Below are 14,660 nucleotides of genomic sequence, written 5' to 3'. Positions count from 1 at the left end.
AGTCTCATTTCCATTTAAGATTACGTCGTGGCTTCTTGGAAGTGGAAGTGAAAGTGAAGGTCGGGTGAAGTTTGAAGAAAGCTACTGCCATCCAGTGGTGAATATTGTTAATTACACACACAGGCCAATGCTCAATGCTGTATATGTCATTCGCAAAGGGTTACAAATTTTGGTCTCAATTAGATATTACCTAAATGCTGCGTCCTTATAGCTGATTTCCTTTTTTTTTTTCTTTATACAAGATCAGTGAATGAGTTTGTGATTTTGCTCCCAATTTGCTGATCACGATTAGAACCAAAATAAAACACAAGAGCACAAAAAATATCAGTCAACTTATTGATGAACAATAGGACAATATGTAACAATATCAGCAAATAATACAATTATTCTCTTTTTATTACACACAATTGTTTGAGAATAATAAAGTCCATCCATCCATCTTCTGTGCTGCTTATCCTCACTATGTATGCTGGAGCCTATCCCAGCTGACTTTGGGCGAGAGGCGGGGTGAATAATAAAGCCAGACGATTGACTCTCATTCCTATCAAATTTTGCCCACATCCTCCTGTTGCTCCTGTGTCCAGTAAAGTATTCCCTCAGTTAGTGCACAACGTAACAATATTAACAACACACAGGTACTTGTGAAAATGAACACAACGGGAAAATATTGATCTTTCATACTAGTATCGATCCAAAGCTGATACTAACCTTGGTATCGGTGCAGTGGCTGTCTAATGTGTGGTGAATGTAGCCTGCGGACAGGGAAAAGACAGCGTCGGCTTGTATAGTGTCCCGGAAGGCGTCCCAGGGTGGAGTTTGTGTGGCACGCAACTGCGGGGTATTTTTCTCACTCGACAGTCTTGGAAACCAAAGGACCAAAATCATCAAAAAACAGACCAGGTTTATTTTAGATTTGTACATTCTTTTCTGAGGACCTTATCACCGACACAGCAGGTACGTGAAAACACGACTTATTCAGCTATAGCTCACAGGGGCTACTTCGATGTCCCGTAGCCCGTCCGAGAGAGGGCTGTCGTTTTGCCTCCTAAAGTCAAGTGTAATGTCTAAAACCCGCTACGGACACGTGTATGTGTTCCCAATGTAAAGTATACTTTGTTAAAAATCAACCGTTTACTCCTAAATAGCCTGCTAGCTTCGTCACCTTCGATTAGCGTTAGCTTGTAGTGATACGTTCTGTTGGCTGACTAACATATTAAATCAAATTCGTTGTCGTTTATACTCAGTCTAGTCTAGATAAAAATGCCTTCAGTCATTTCACACGTTTTTCAAGTATTTGAGACGCTTGTTATAGGAAATGACGTAGAGACCGCGATTTATTGTAAAAAAACAAAAAAAAAAGAATTCAACTCGGGTCAGACGTGACCTCATTGTATCACCTCAACCGCAACTGGCAACCCAGAGCTCATTCACCGTCCACTTGACTATACAGTAACTCCAAATGTGTTCTCAAGGACTATTAATGTAGCACACTAACAACATCACTCAAAAAAGACAACCTTAACCCGCCACAATACAGTATTAGCTGCACTTCTCAGTGTTGTACAGTGCACTTCCGCACAGTGGCAAACTACAGTCTTTCCCTCAGGACTGCAATCTATTTGTGGTGATGGTTTCAGCGGGTATGTAGATGGATATCATATAATTTTCATAATTGGCCAAAACGTATGCACATGGAACTTTTATGGACATCGTGGGAGACCAAAAGTGAGCAAAAAACATGAAATCCAAAACAAATATGTTTAGAAATACAAACAAACTTTCATCTGTGGCTTCTTTTTGTGTGTGCTGTACAGACGTCCCTTTGCAATTTGAATTTTGCTGTTTTGTGGTTGTACTGTATATAGTCAAATTATACTATGAGTGTTTAATCTAATGTTGTGATTTTTTGTCGAAATTAAGCATTTTCAAGCATAAAATGTCTAAATGAAGTAAAATACAAAGACAAATATGCACATACAGACATATTAGGCATTCAAAAGACACATTCAAAGACTTTGACATAGTATTTTACACTAGTCAGACATGCCAGACTTGATCGCTTGAAGGACAGGCATTGCAGGTTTGAATTATCTCACAACAGGCACAATAATTCGGAATAAAAATCCACAATAAAAAGGTGGGCTACTGTTGCGGCCGTAATCCACGGCTCTGAACTCTGTACCCCCCGGCACTCACTTTTGTCCCCAAGAGAGCACACTGACAGCAATATACACGAGCGTGAGTCTTATTTATGTCTTAAATGGCTTATTTTCTCTGATTATATATACTGCATTTGGTAATAGGAGTGTAAAGGTAACAATATGGGTGTTAGTTCATGTCTAGAGGGCTCAAATAATGTTAAAAAAAACATATTTAGAAGGTTTTAAACAGGTTTTTATGTTCTAACTAGAAAATATTCAGTTCATAAATAAAGAATCCTTTGAAATTCATTTATCACGGTCGGGTCTGAACATGAAATGGTTGAAGAAACCCTGATAAACAAGGGATTACTGTGTGCGTGTTTTTAGAGTCTCTGAAAGTGTCCAATAACACCAGAAAAAGTCACTTGACTGGATTGTTTTCAGTCTTTCTAATCATTTCTATAAGAAAGTTTCTTGTCAATTGGCCTTCTGGGACACTTCCATGAAGAACGGCAGAAAGATGTTTGCTTGTGCTTTAAGAAAAACAAGACAGTGAGGACTCTTATAATAATGCTAATCATAATAATAATAATAGTAATGAAATCAGTGTGATTTCTTAAAAAATTGCACATGTTCCTGAACGTAGTGTGTGCGTGCGTGCGCTTGAAAAAATTGGCCCAGAGAATCTTGATCTCAATTGTAGATTACCCGTTTATATTTGGCCATTTGCCATTAGTTAAGCATATTTCTTCAATTTCTGATATTATATTTAACAATAGACCACATAAGCTGGAGAAGTTGTATGCTTTTCTCAGAAAATATTGCTATTCTACAGTGATATTAGCGGCCTTAAGCATTTAACCATATTCCATCCTTTACTCAGCTGTGTCTTACTCGGCACTAAACAAGGAAAAAAGGTTCCCGTTAATGTTGTTTGCGTTTAATTTCCAGGCCCATGCTAAGAGTGTCTTCCATCCACCAGCAGATGGTCAATGAATTGACTCAATACTGTGGTCTCCTCTGAACTGACAGCACTATTTGTAGGGTGAGGGAGGGGAAAGCGAGTCAATAAGAGGCGGCCGGAGGAGGGCAAGTCTCAGCTTGACTGACAAGGGAGCAAAGAGGAGGTGGCGTGGGGTTAAAAAGATTTTAGCAAATGTTGTTCAGTTATTCAGCAATTAGTAGCCTATGAATACATTTTGCAATATCAAAATCATACTCGATGTTGTCCTTGTCCAAATATCTATTTTTTTCCATTGTCATTAAATAGAATGAGCTGCACATAGAGATTGTAAGACATTATTTAATTTCACAGGTAACCCTGAGAATTAGCTCAATGTGTAACTTTCAGCTAAATCTTCTTTACTTTGTGCCAAATCCATTTCACGTTCCCACCATTCACTGCTTGGAGCAAGTGCTTACTCATGGATCTGTGTATGTACATGAACTAACTAAATAGCTGTGCCTGACTCACGAATGGGCTGCTGAAAATTGATTTGACACGTGTGTGTATGTATATGTATGTACTATACTGCTCAAAAAAATAAAGGGAACACATCCAACACATATGAAGTAATGAAATATTCTTATGAAATATTTTTGTCTTTACATAGTTGAATGTGCTGGCAACGAAACCACACAAAAATGATCAATGGAAATCAAATTTGTTAACCCATGGAGGTCTGGGTTTGGACTCACACTCAAAATTAAAGTGGAAAAACACACCACCTGTTGTCTATTCCATTTGCTCAAAAGATTGTGAAAATGATTGTCAATCTGTGTTCCTAAGTGGACAGTTTGAATAATGGCGCAGCACTTTTGAGTGTGAATTGAGTGTTCCCCCTTTTTTTTTTTTTTTTTTTTATCAGTGTGTATATATATATATATATATATATACACTGCTCAAAAAATTAAAGGAACACTTGGAAAACACATCAGATCTAAACTGGGGGAAAAATGATCTTGAATATCTTTCCTGATAATAAGTGGGTGATGTATTAGTAACAAAATGATGCCACATAATTTGATAGAAATGAAAATGATCACCCTATAGAGGGGGGAAATCAAAGACACCCCAGAAATGAAAGTGAAAAAAATGATGCAGCACACTGGTCCATTTTGCTAAAATGTCATTGTAGCAACTCAAAATGATTCTCAGTAGTTTGTGTGGCCCCCACGTGCTTGTACGCATGCCTGACAACGTCGGGGCATGCTCCTAATGAGACTACGGATGGTGTCCTGGGGGATCTCCTCCCTTCCTGGGCGCATTGATCTGGACCAGGGCATCACTGCGGTACCTGGACGCATGGAGGAGATTCCAGGAGACAGGTAGTTACTCCAGGAGAGCTGGACAGGGCCGTAGAAGGCCCTTCAATCCTCAGCAGGATTGGTATCTGCTCCTTTGTGCAAGGAGGAACAGGATGAGCACTGCCAGAGCCCTACAAAATGACCTCCAGCAGGCCACTGGTGTGAATGTTTCTGACCAAACAATCAGAAACAGGCTCCATGAGGGTGGCCTGAGGGCCCGACGTCCTGTAGTGGGCCCTGTGCTCACTGCCCAGCACCGTAGAGCTCGATTGGCATTTGCCATAGAAAACCAGAATTGGCAACTACAGCACTGGTGCCCTGTGCTCTTCCCTGATGAGAGCAAGTTCAACCTGAGCACATGCGACAGACGTGAAAGGGTCTGGAGATGCCGTGGAGAACGTTATGCTGCCTGCAACAACATTCAGCATGACCGGTTTGGTGGTGGGTCAGTGATGGTCTGGGGAGGCATATCCCTGGAAGGACGCACAGACCTCTACAGGTTAGATAACGGCACCCTGACTGCTATTAGGTATCGGGATGAAATCCTTGGACCCATTGTCAGAACCTACGCTGGTGCAGTGGGACCTGGGTTCCTCCTGGTCCACGACAATGCCCGACCTCATGTGGCTAGTGTATGCAGGTAGTTCCTGGAGGATGAAGGAATTGATACCATTGACTGGCCCCCACGTTCACCTGACCTAAACCCAATAGAACACCTCTGGGACATTATGTTTAGGTCCATCTGGCGCCTCCAGGTTGCTCCTCAGACTGTCCAGGAGCTCATTGATGCCCTGGTCCAGATCTGGAAGGAGATCCCCCAGGACACCATCCGTAGTCTCATTAGGAGCATGCCCCGACGTTGTCAGGGATGCGTACAAGCACGTGGGGGCCACACAAACTACTGAGAATCATTTTGAGTTGCTATAATGACATTTTGGCAAAATGGACCAGTCTGCTGCATCATTTTTTCACTTTCATTTTTGGGGTGTCTTTGATTTCCCCCCTCTATAGGGTGATCATTTTCATTTCTATCAAATTATGTGGCATCATTTTGTTACTAATACATCACCCACTTATTATCAGGAAAGATATTCAAGATCATTTCCCCCCCAGTTTAGATCTGATTTTTTTTTTGAAGTGTTCCTTTAATTTTTTTGAGCAGTGTATATATATATATATATATATATACAGTATATGTGTATACATACATACATGGTGTCTTAAAGAAAAAAAAATTACGCAGCAAGACACTACCAACGAATAATGCTGAATAATCAACAGCTATGTGAACCCTAAACGTGTAACTGAGCAGCTATTTACAACAACAGTACAGCAAAGCACACTAGGAAACAGGAAGTGCTGTTGTCAAAAGCATATACACTAGGTCCCCAACTTACGAACACAATTGGTTCCAGACGACCGTTCTTAAGTCGAATTGTTCTTAAGTCGGGGAAAAGGTAATACTTGTAGATACTACATGTACGTGTATACATATACAGTATATGCGTATGTATGTAAATATGAGTTTGGATGCAGTAGTAATATTAAACAAGGATAATTAATGAAAAAAACAATAATAATAAAAATGATATTATAATACGTAATGATAAATGTCATTTACCTTTGAAGAGGAGTGGTCGAGCATACGTCGTTGTGGTGGAGAAGGAGGAGGAGTTATTGAAAAAGGACAAATGGTCATCGTCGTTAGACTCTTCTAAAAGAGGTAGTGTTCTGTGGGTGGTGTGGAATTAAGCAGGCCTATTAACTCTTCATAAACTTTAGTCACACGCTCTGTCCGGGTTGTATCATACAACTACAATTTAGCTTTCTCTCCCCAGCGTCTTACTTGACCTGTTGGTCCCATTAGCAGTGTCACAGTGCCCTCTACTGGTCAAGCATGTAGCAGTATAAATACTGATGGAGGGACTACAAGGCAAAATAAAATAAAATATAGACCAATCGGCTTGTGTTCGTATCCGCGAATGATTGCAAGTCGGATGTTCGTAAGTTGGGGACCTAGTGTACTTATACGTAGACGGCGCATCGAGTGCTGAGCAGGTAGGTCAGCGTCGCCACGATATTGGATGTGGCAAGGCTGCACTGTAAGTGATCAGAGTGTGTTTTATACACAACAGACACAATGAAAATATTGAACACTGTTTCCCTGGTTTACTCAATGTGTTTGCAGTATATTTATATATACTATATACTGTATATATAAAAGACGCTGTAAGTGAATACAAATAAATGCACTTACTTTCATAAAGTGCCGTTTTACAAAGAAACTGTGTGTGTGTGTGTGTGTGTATACAGTATATATGTATATATATATACATATATACAGTACACTGTCTGTGTATTTATGCATAGTCTCACTTATTGTGTCATTTGCAGCATGGGTGCACATGAAGAGAAGAAGCAAACATGTGGAACAATTTGCCAGAAATATCTACTGTTCATGTTCAACTTTCTCTTTTGGGTAAGTCTCCGTTTATGCTAAGTAGGTAAGTCAGTCTTTAAACACCTGCTGTACGTGCTGTTCAAGTATGTCCTGATAATACGAAATATAGATATTTCATTTATAGACTCATTTCGTTTTCATGCAATAAGGTTCATACATTGTTTTCATACACTACATTTCACCATCATTGTATTCTTTAAGTTTGAATAGTTTGATCACAGTATTTATGCTAGATGTTAAATGTTTCTGTAAAAAGCCCATCAACCTGTTTTCCATGTGCTGACTTAATAAATACCTCATTAATATACTAATAAAAAGCCTTTCACTAAGTATTTTTAATTATTCCAACTCAAAGAATCAAGGCAAGCTGCATACTTTTGTAACGGAAAGTGGTTCTTTAAAAGCTGTAATTCGTCAAACTGTCAGAGAAACATTTGACATTTCAATGTTTCTAGTGAAATGCATCAGAAGCACGACTGAATTTAAATCTGAAAAAAATAGAGAATGCTTGCATCAGCGGCCAAACTAATGTGTTTTTAAGATGCACTGTGACTACATCAACCTACAGGTCACATCTTTTTTGTTGTAAACTAAATAAGGCTTGCTATCTTTTGTGGAAAGTTGCTTTAAACAAACCAATCACAAGTCGCTTCATCCATTCGTTTCCTGAAAGGAGCGTGACTTAGCAAGCAAAAGTGAAAGTTATTTTCTAACCAATTTACATATTAAAATAAACAAATTATCACCTTAATATACTGCATATCACTATATCATCTATATCTATCACTATAAATGCTTTAAACTTACCTTAAATTGACTCAAACGTACTCCAAACCCTGGTGGATCCCAGGTCAAACTCCATGCGAGACTCAACACTGTGTTCTTTAAAACATTGTTCGTTAGCGCTGAAGTGACACACTTCACCTTCTTCAGCATGATGTAAAAAATAAACAAAAAACTGTTCCCCGAAGTGTATTGATTTAGAAAAAATAGATCAGTTGAAATCCTGAGGGTAACACGTATCCTGGACATTGCGCCATATTTCTCATTTTGAATCAGTGTTGCTTTCGTTATTGTCTGGATTATATCGAAAAAGCGGAGAAATAACACGCAAACACTCCGAAGTTCACATTGTGTGTGAAGGCAGAGGTCAGCTCAGATGCATGTATTCTTCCACGATTCAATTTCAGTTACATTGTGTGTGGACTATGCTGGTTACGATGGCGCCGCATACACATATTGTCCGAGTTTCATCAAAGTTGTTATTGTGGATGTAGGAAAATACATTTGATACACAATGAGGTGCTATACTTCGGAAATCAAAGATGCTAAAACATAAATTCCACCATTTAGTATCATTTATTCAATCATCTTTGTGACACTTTTGCATGTCACAAAATGGCAACTCACAATGAAACTATTGAACACTGTTTCCCTGGTTTATTCAGTGTGTTTGCAATATATTTATATCTACTATATATATTATATATATGATATTATATATATACTCTGTCTGTCTGAATCGAACCCAGGTCTTCCCGATCTCCAGACTGTGACTGTGTTGGCCACTAGACCACTAGACCACCGTGCGGCCCAACATTGTACATGTAACAAATAAAGTAGCTTTCCCTTTACTGACCTTCATCTCCCTTTATCTTTATTGTTAAAAGCCCCTGAGGTACTACCTCTTGCGACCACTTGGGGTCGCTGGCCACTAGATTAGATAGGTGTCGGATTCACCTCTTGCTGCGCTTCAATTTTTCCAGACTACAGACACAGAACGCATTTAATTGACCACATGGGATAATCATTGACAAGACTGAACCACATTCTGCTTTAAAATAAATTAATAATAAATAATAAAGTATATATCTATATCATTATTTGAGTCATCTTCTGTGAGGTGCACCTGCACACAGAAGTTATCAATTGACTTAAAACATAGTAATAAAATAACCAGCCAAGGGTCGTGTTAAAAGTAATAAAAAACATAAATCACCAGTATTCATCACATATATCTGAAAATAACAACAAACAGCCTCAAACTATCACTGAGTTGTCAAAAGAAGGATAATTTTGCAAACTTACCTATTTTCTGTAGCAATGGTGGACACCTTTAATCTTATGTTGTGATTTAACATTGCTTGTTGGTGATAAGGTTACAAAGCCCCTTCAAAACGATGCCAAAAAGTAGCAATTTTGTAACACCCATTATGTCTGCAGGATATAATTTTAGTTGTGTCGCTAAGTGTGCCATATCTGCCATTATTTTTGCACACAGACCTAATTCAGGTATCCTAATGCTCCTGTTATTTCATCTGACTTTCTTGTGAGAATGCATTGCACTCGACTGCCCAAAGTCAGCTGGGATAGGCGCCATCTCACCCCCCACCCTAATGAGAACAAGCAGTATCAAAAATGGATGGATGAATGAGAGGATATGTGATATCTTAAAAAGAGACTGAGACAACAAGTCGACCAATTAAATTTTGAGTGTAAAACAAAATGACTAATAGAGGCTCAGTTTGTTTGAATTGCAGCCCGTTGAGTCCAATGATGCAAGTTAACAAGGATGATCCAAATTATGAAGGATGTGATGACAGTAGGCAGAGCCATTCATATTGATCTCTATAATAAATAAAGGGCAAATCCACCAATGTCCGTTGATGTGAAAATCAAATCACTTAATCATTAAATGTCTTCTTAAACATCCGACTGTTTGTTTTCGAAATAAATGTACATTTACTGCTGTGGGTTTGGTAAATGGGTTAGTAATATGAGCCAAAAATTAGAGCTGCAACAATGAATCGATGAGTAATCGATTATGTAATAAATCATCAACTATTTTGTCAATCGATTAATCGTTTCATTTAAAAATGTACTGTAAACATCCTGATTTCAGCCTCTCAATTGTGACTCTTTTTGTACAGTGATTTTGAAAGCAGACCTATTATCTTTGTGTTTCAGGCAAAACAAGATAGTCACACACATCAGCTTTGACTTAGGAAAAAAGCAATTGACATTTTTGCCTCTTTCTGATATCTTGTGAAGCAAACCACTGCAGAGATGTAGAGCGTGTGTAAGTGTAACCCGCCCTGCTTCACACTTCCCTACACCGGGGCTCGAACACAGGACCTTCGCAATAGGAGACGAGAGCGCTGACCACATGGCCAAAATCACGGGCTGGCGAGTGCTTGTTCAGCGCAGCTCTCAAGGCAGAGGGAGTGAGATTTACCACTGTACACTTGCACAGCCTCACAGGGTGGCATCCGTTACATAAGAACATTCCCATGTAAAGTGTGGGATTTATACACTTGTGCGTATGAAAACGAGTACATTTATACACGACGCTTACCATGCGTACACTCAAATACTAGTGATAGAACAGTAAAACTACAAATAGTTATGGCAGTGCCTGTCCATTGCAGGCCACATCATTTTGCTACGTGCTTCACAACTTGCACATGCTGTCCCACACCCCTCTGATGGACTGCAAGAAAGCTGGGTATTCTGCACTACCGTTTGGCATGTACACACAAACGACAGTCAGGACTCGCACAAGTTCGGGCTCCTTCCCACCAGAAAAGTGACATTCCATGTCCCAAGAACAGATTTGGCTGCCGAAGACCAGGTGGCCCAGGCGACTGCCCTCGACCGCCACCCTCAATATCCCTCAATATGGTTTCATGGAACAAATACTATAATTTAAGTTGTAAATGTAGGTCAGTGGTTCTGATTGTGTTTCAGAGAAGGCTTTACTGACCCTGAGTGTACGCAACTGAGTTTGAGCTATCTCGAACCAAGTTCTATACTTGCCAACATTAAGGATGTCCCGATCCAATCTTCAGCATCGGGATTTGCTGCTCATCCGCTGTATTTGTGAAGATCGGATAATATCGGCTTCCGCCACGAGATCGGGCCGATCCGGTTGCCGTATCACGTTCGTAACTCTGAGCCATAGTTGTACATAGTAGGTGCAGTAATGCGCCTCAAAGCTGGTTGCGACTCGGCTTGCGCCACCCGCAAGAAGAACAAAACACAACAGCACCATGTAGACATGTCCGTGGTGAAGTTAGTTTCACGTTGGATGTTAGATGTTCAGCTCTGTAGCTATCGCGGTAGTTCCCTCTCACTGTGCCCGGACTGCTGCGTGAAGGGAGCTCGCACGGGAAGTGCCACCATAACCGCTGGTTGATAATAGGGACTGCACAAACACTACTAAACATGTCGAAACGGCGGTGAAAAACCTTGGAAACTCCTCTGTTACGGAGTGTAAATGGAAGCTAGCGAGGTTCGCTTAGTTTAGCTAGTGCAGCTGTGTGTGTGTGTGTGTGTGTGTGTGTGTGTGTGTGTGTGTGCACAACTCAGGCGGGATGAGTATTTTCACTGTGTTGTTTTTCTGCTTTAATGTAAGGACCACTTTACATTTCCCACTGACGACGTGCAGGTTCTGACTGAAAAAAGACGAGAGGCACGTTTATCTTGCACCCGGCGCGTATCAACCGTCGATTGCTATTCTCAACACACACAATACATTCCAGCTTTCAAAATTACAGCTCTCTTTGTCACATTTGTCATTGTTGTAATTGTGTAAACAAAATAAGGGTGTCATTAAAATATCTTACACTAATAACGCAATTGGAATTACATCTGTGATTCCATTTTCCTTAATCACAAGCACGGCCATTACAGTTTGTTGAAGATTTTGTAGCAATGTGTGCTGAGGCTGACATCCCATTAGAAAAGTTAGCTGAGCATCCATTTCTCATTTATTGGACAAAATAGGCCAATGATGTATTACATCAATAAATGTAAGGATTTTTGCATGTTATTCACTAACCCAAATAGCTCACATTATGCTGGTAAAATAAGTGGAAAAGGAAAAAAACTGAATTCTAAAAAATTTAAACGGACAAAACGGAATTTGGGAAAAAATAAAACGGATATCATAGGGCCCTCAGAGAGTTTGTTAAAAAAAAAATCTTATTCTACATCATACCACAAATGGATCTATAATCATGTCAACTGATTAGTCTTACCCTAAAAGTATTTTGCACACCCATTTTTTTCAATTTGAGCTTTTATTGGATCATTTATTGGATTAGGGGCCTGACTCACAGAGGTTTGTTACAAGAGCCAAACAATATTGTTGGTCATGCTGTGTAATAAAAAAGTAAATTCAGCAATATATTGTTTGTTTGCACGGTGGTCTAGTGGTTAGCACGTTGGCCACACAATAACAGCCTGGAGATCGGGAAGACCAGGGTTCGATTCTCCCCTGGGGCATTTCTGTGTGGAGTTTGCATGTTCTCCCCGAGTTTGCATGTTCTCCACGTGCCTGCGTGCATCCTCCCACATTCCAAAAACATGCATGTGAGGCAACTCTAAACTGTCCATAGGTACGAATGTGAGTGTGAATGGTTGTTTGTCTATATGTGCCCTGCGATTGGCTGGCGACCAGTCCAGGGTGTACCCCGCCTCTCGCCTGAAGTCGCCTGAGATACCCCCGATACCCCTGCGACCCTAATGAGGAGAAGCGGTATAGAAAATGGATGGATGGATTGTTTGCAGCTTTGAAGAGCTATTTTCATAACCACAAATGCATGTTTGTAACAAAAGCTTATTATTATTATTATTAAAACAAGCAAACAAACAAAAAACAATCGGACACTATTCAAAAAAATCGGATCGGACATCTCAGCTGTCTTTATCACTTCAATAACTTTAATTTATCAGTAGTAAACAGAGTGGCAACATGAATCCTAAGTACAGGTATTTCAGTTCACACTCATTCATTTGTTGACATCGGTAGTGTCAGACGCCTCCTCCTCTCGAGATCTGACTCATGTTATGTTCTTCTCTCAGCTTGCAGGGGGCGTTGTGATGGCTGTGGGTGTTTGGACTTTGGTTGAAAAGAGCGACTACATCAGCCTTCTCCCCTCCATGACATATGCTGCCTCTGCCTACATACTGGTCCTCGCTGGAGCCATCGTCATGGTAACAGGCGTTCTGGGATGCTGCGCCACCTTCAAGGAGCAGAGGAGGCTACTGCGAGTGGTAAGAGACTGCGTCATAGGCTGCACAATGTGCATTTGTATTAAACATACATTGTCCAACCAAGCAGAACAGAACAGGAGGCTGCTATAACTGTATGGTAGGTACTAGGTAACCTAACTAAATGCACATTCTGGATAAAAATGTAAAAACCACCCCTCAAGCCTTTAGGTTTTCACCATCATGTAAGTTGTTGTCATCTGACGTTGAAAAGTATGTGTATCACATAAAGGTCTTATGTTGCATTTTGTTACAGTTAACACACACTTTTGTCAAGATTGCTGTGCAGGCCATGGTCTTATTATCTGTCAGGACAAAACAGACTGTGTGGCCATATTTGATTCAAGACACTGTAGTGTTGGACTAAGGGAGGCGAATGCGTGACACTTGAATGGTTCAATATTGTTACTCTCACATAAAAGAAATCACTGTTGTCTGGCGGATTTAAAGGGCGACCCTAAGTTACATTTGAGTTATTATCAGAGGGAAACTTAACTGAAGATACTTTTGTGTGTAAACAATAAAAAAGCCCATTACAATGTTATGATTATGTGAGTTATGACGACTGATTTAGAGTGAGTGTGTGTGTGTGTAAGTGTGTGTGTTGTGTAGTTGTAAATGCCCCATACTTCCTGAAGAGCTTATATTAGGGCGATGAATCACTGTGATGGAATGAACTTGTCAGCAAGGAGAGATGCTATCTAGATTGTTAAAGAGGGCAAACATAAGGGAGGAAATAGGCTGATTCATTGTCTTCCTGTATTTGGTGGGAGTACTCTCCTTTAATTTAAAGGGATAGTTCGGATTTTTTTTACATGAAGTTGTATGACATCCCCATCAGCAATATAGTCCAATAACAGTGACTTACCCCCCACTTTGTCTCCTAAGTCCAGTTCTGGTCAGATTTCCGTGATGAAGAACGTAGTTCCACTTAGTTGCTGGGGACAATTAAGTAAAGATTTTGGCTTCTCAAAACAATATGTGTTCAAAAGATTGACACATTTGCATCACAAAAATGCCTTCTCAAAAAAATCAGACATCACAAAATGCTTGGCGTTATATCCGTCTCCCGCTGTATCCCTGCGCACTGTCGCCTGTGCGTTCATGTGTTTGTGACGAAGATGCTCGCATCTACTTCTGTCAAAAAATCTGACCTATCCTTTAAATGTCACAGGTTCAAACTGTAACAACCTGACTCTACTACTCCCTTTACTTCACAAAGACAACATTGATGCCAGACAAACAGGAAGGGTGTGGTGTGTGTAATGATACTCAGAGTGGAGGAAAAAACATTGCTACATCTAAACATGAAGTATGGCCAACAGAGGTTGCAAGCTCTTGTGGAGAGACTGAAAATTTCTCCCAAAGTTAGAGCATCTGTGGTGGCCTGCGACAAATAAATATATGGGAAACACTGACAGAGAATTTGGTTGACTAGGACTCATTAGAGCACTTTATTTATATGAGGCAACAGGTTGAGAGAGCTGCAAGCAGAAGCAAAGGTGAACGAGATCTCCGCTTTATAGTTCATAATTCATTTGTGTCAGGTTGCTCAGTTTACAGTCCGTCTGCGCTGCAACCTCATGAGTCTTTCATAACTTAATAACTGTTGTTAAATTTGGTGCTATATGAAAAGTTGAGACTTCCTGCCTCTGGTCATGTTTCTTACAGAACTAAATGTCAACATTACACATGTA

The 14,660-nt window shown here is 40.1% G+C and overlaps 1 protein-coding gene across 1 annotated transcript in view; it reads left to right on the top strand.

Moving 5' to 3' along the window:
• The first annotated feature begins 749 nt into the window (after positions 1-749).
• Positions 750-14,660, top strand: part of cd151l (CD151 antigen, like) — a 31,341-nt gene continuing 17,430 nt past the window's right edge. Inside the window, exons 1-3 of the mRNA XM_054771099.1 lie at positions 750-954; positions 6,843-6,927; positions 12,775-12,966. Coding sequence (XP_054627074.1) covers positions 6,844-6,927; positions 12,775-12,966 — 276 coding nt within the window. The 5' untranslated portion in view covers positions 750-954; position 6,843. The remainder of the gene's footprint in view (positions 955-6,842; positions 6,928-12,774; positions 12,967-14,660) is intronic.

Source organism: Dunckerocampus dactyliophorus, chromosome 3 (assembly GCF_027744805.1).
Source record: "Dunckerocampus dactyliophorus isolate RoL2022-P2 chromosome 3, RoL_Ddac_1.1, whole genome shotgun sequence".
NCBI classification, from domain to species: domain Eukaryota; kingdom Metazoa; phylum Chordata; class Actinopteri; order Syngnathiformes; family Syngnathidae; genus Dunckerocampus; species Dunckerocampus dactyliophorus.
This window is presented reverse-complemented; position numbering and strand designations above follow the sequence as displayed.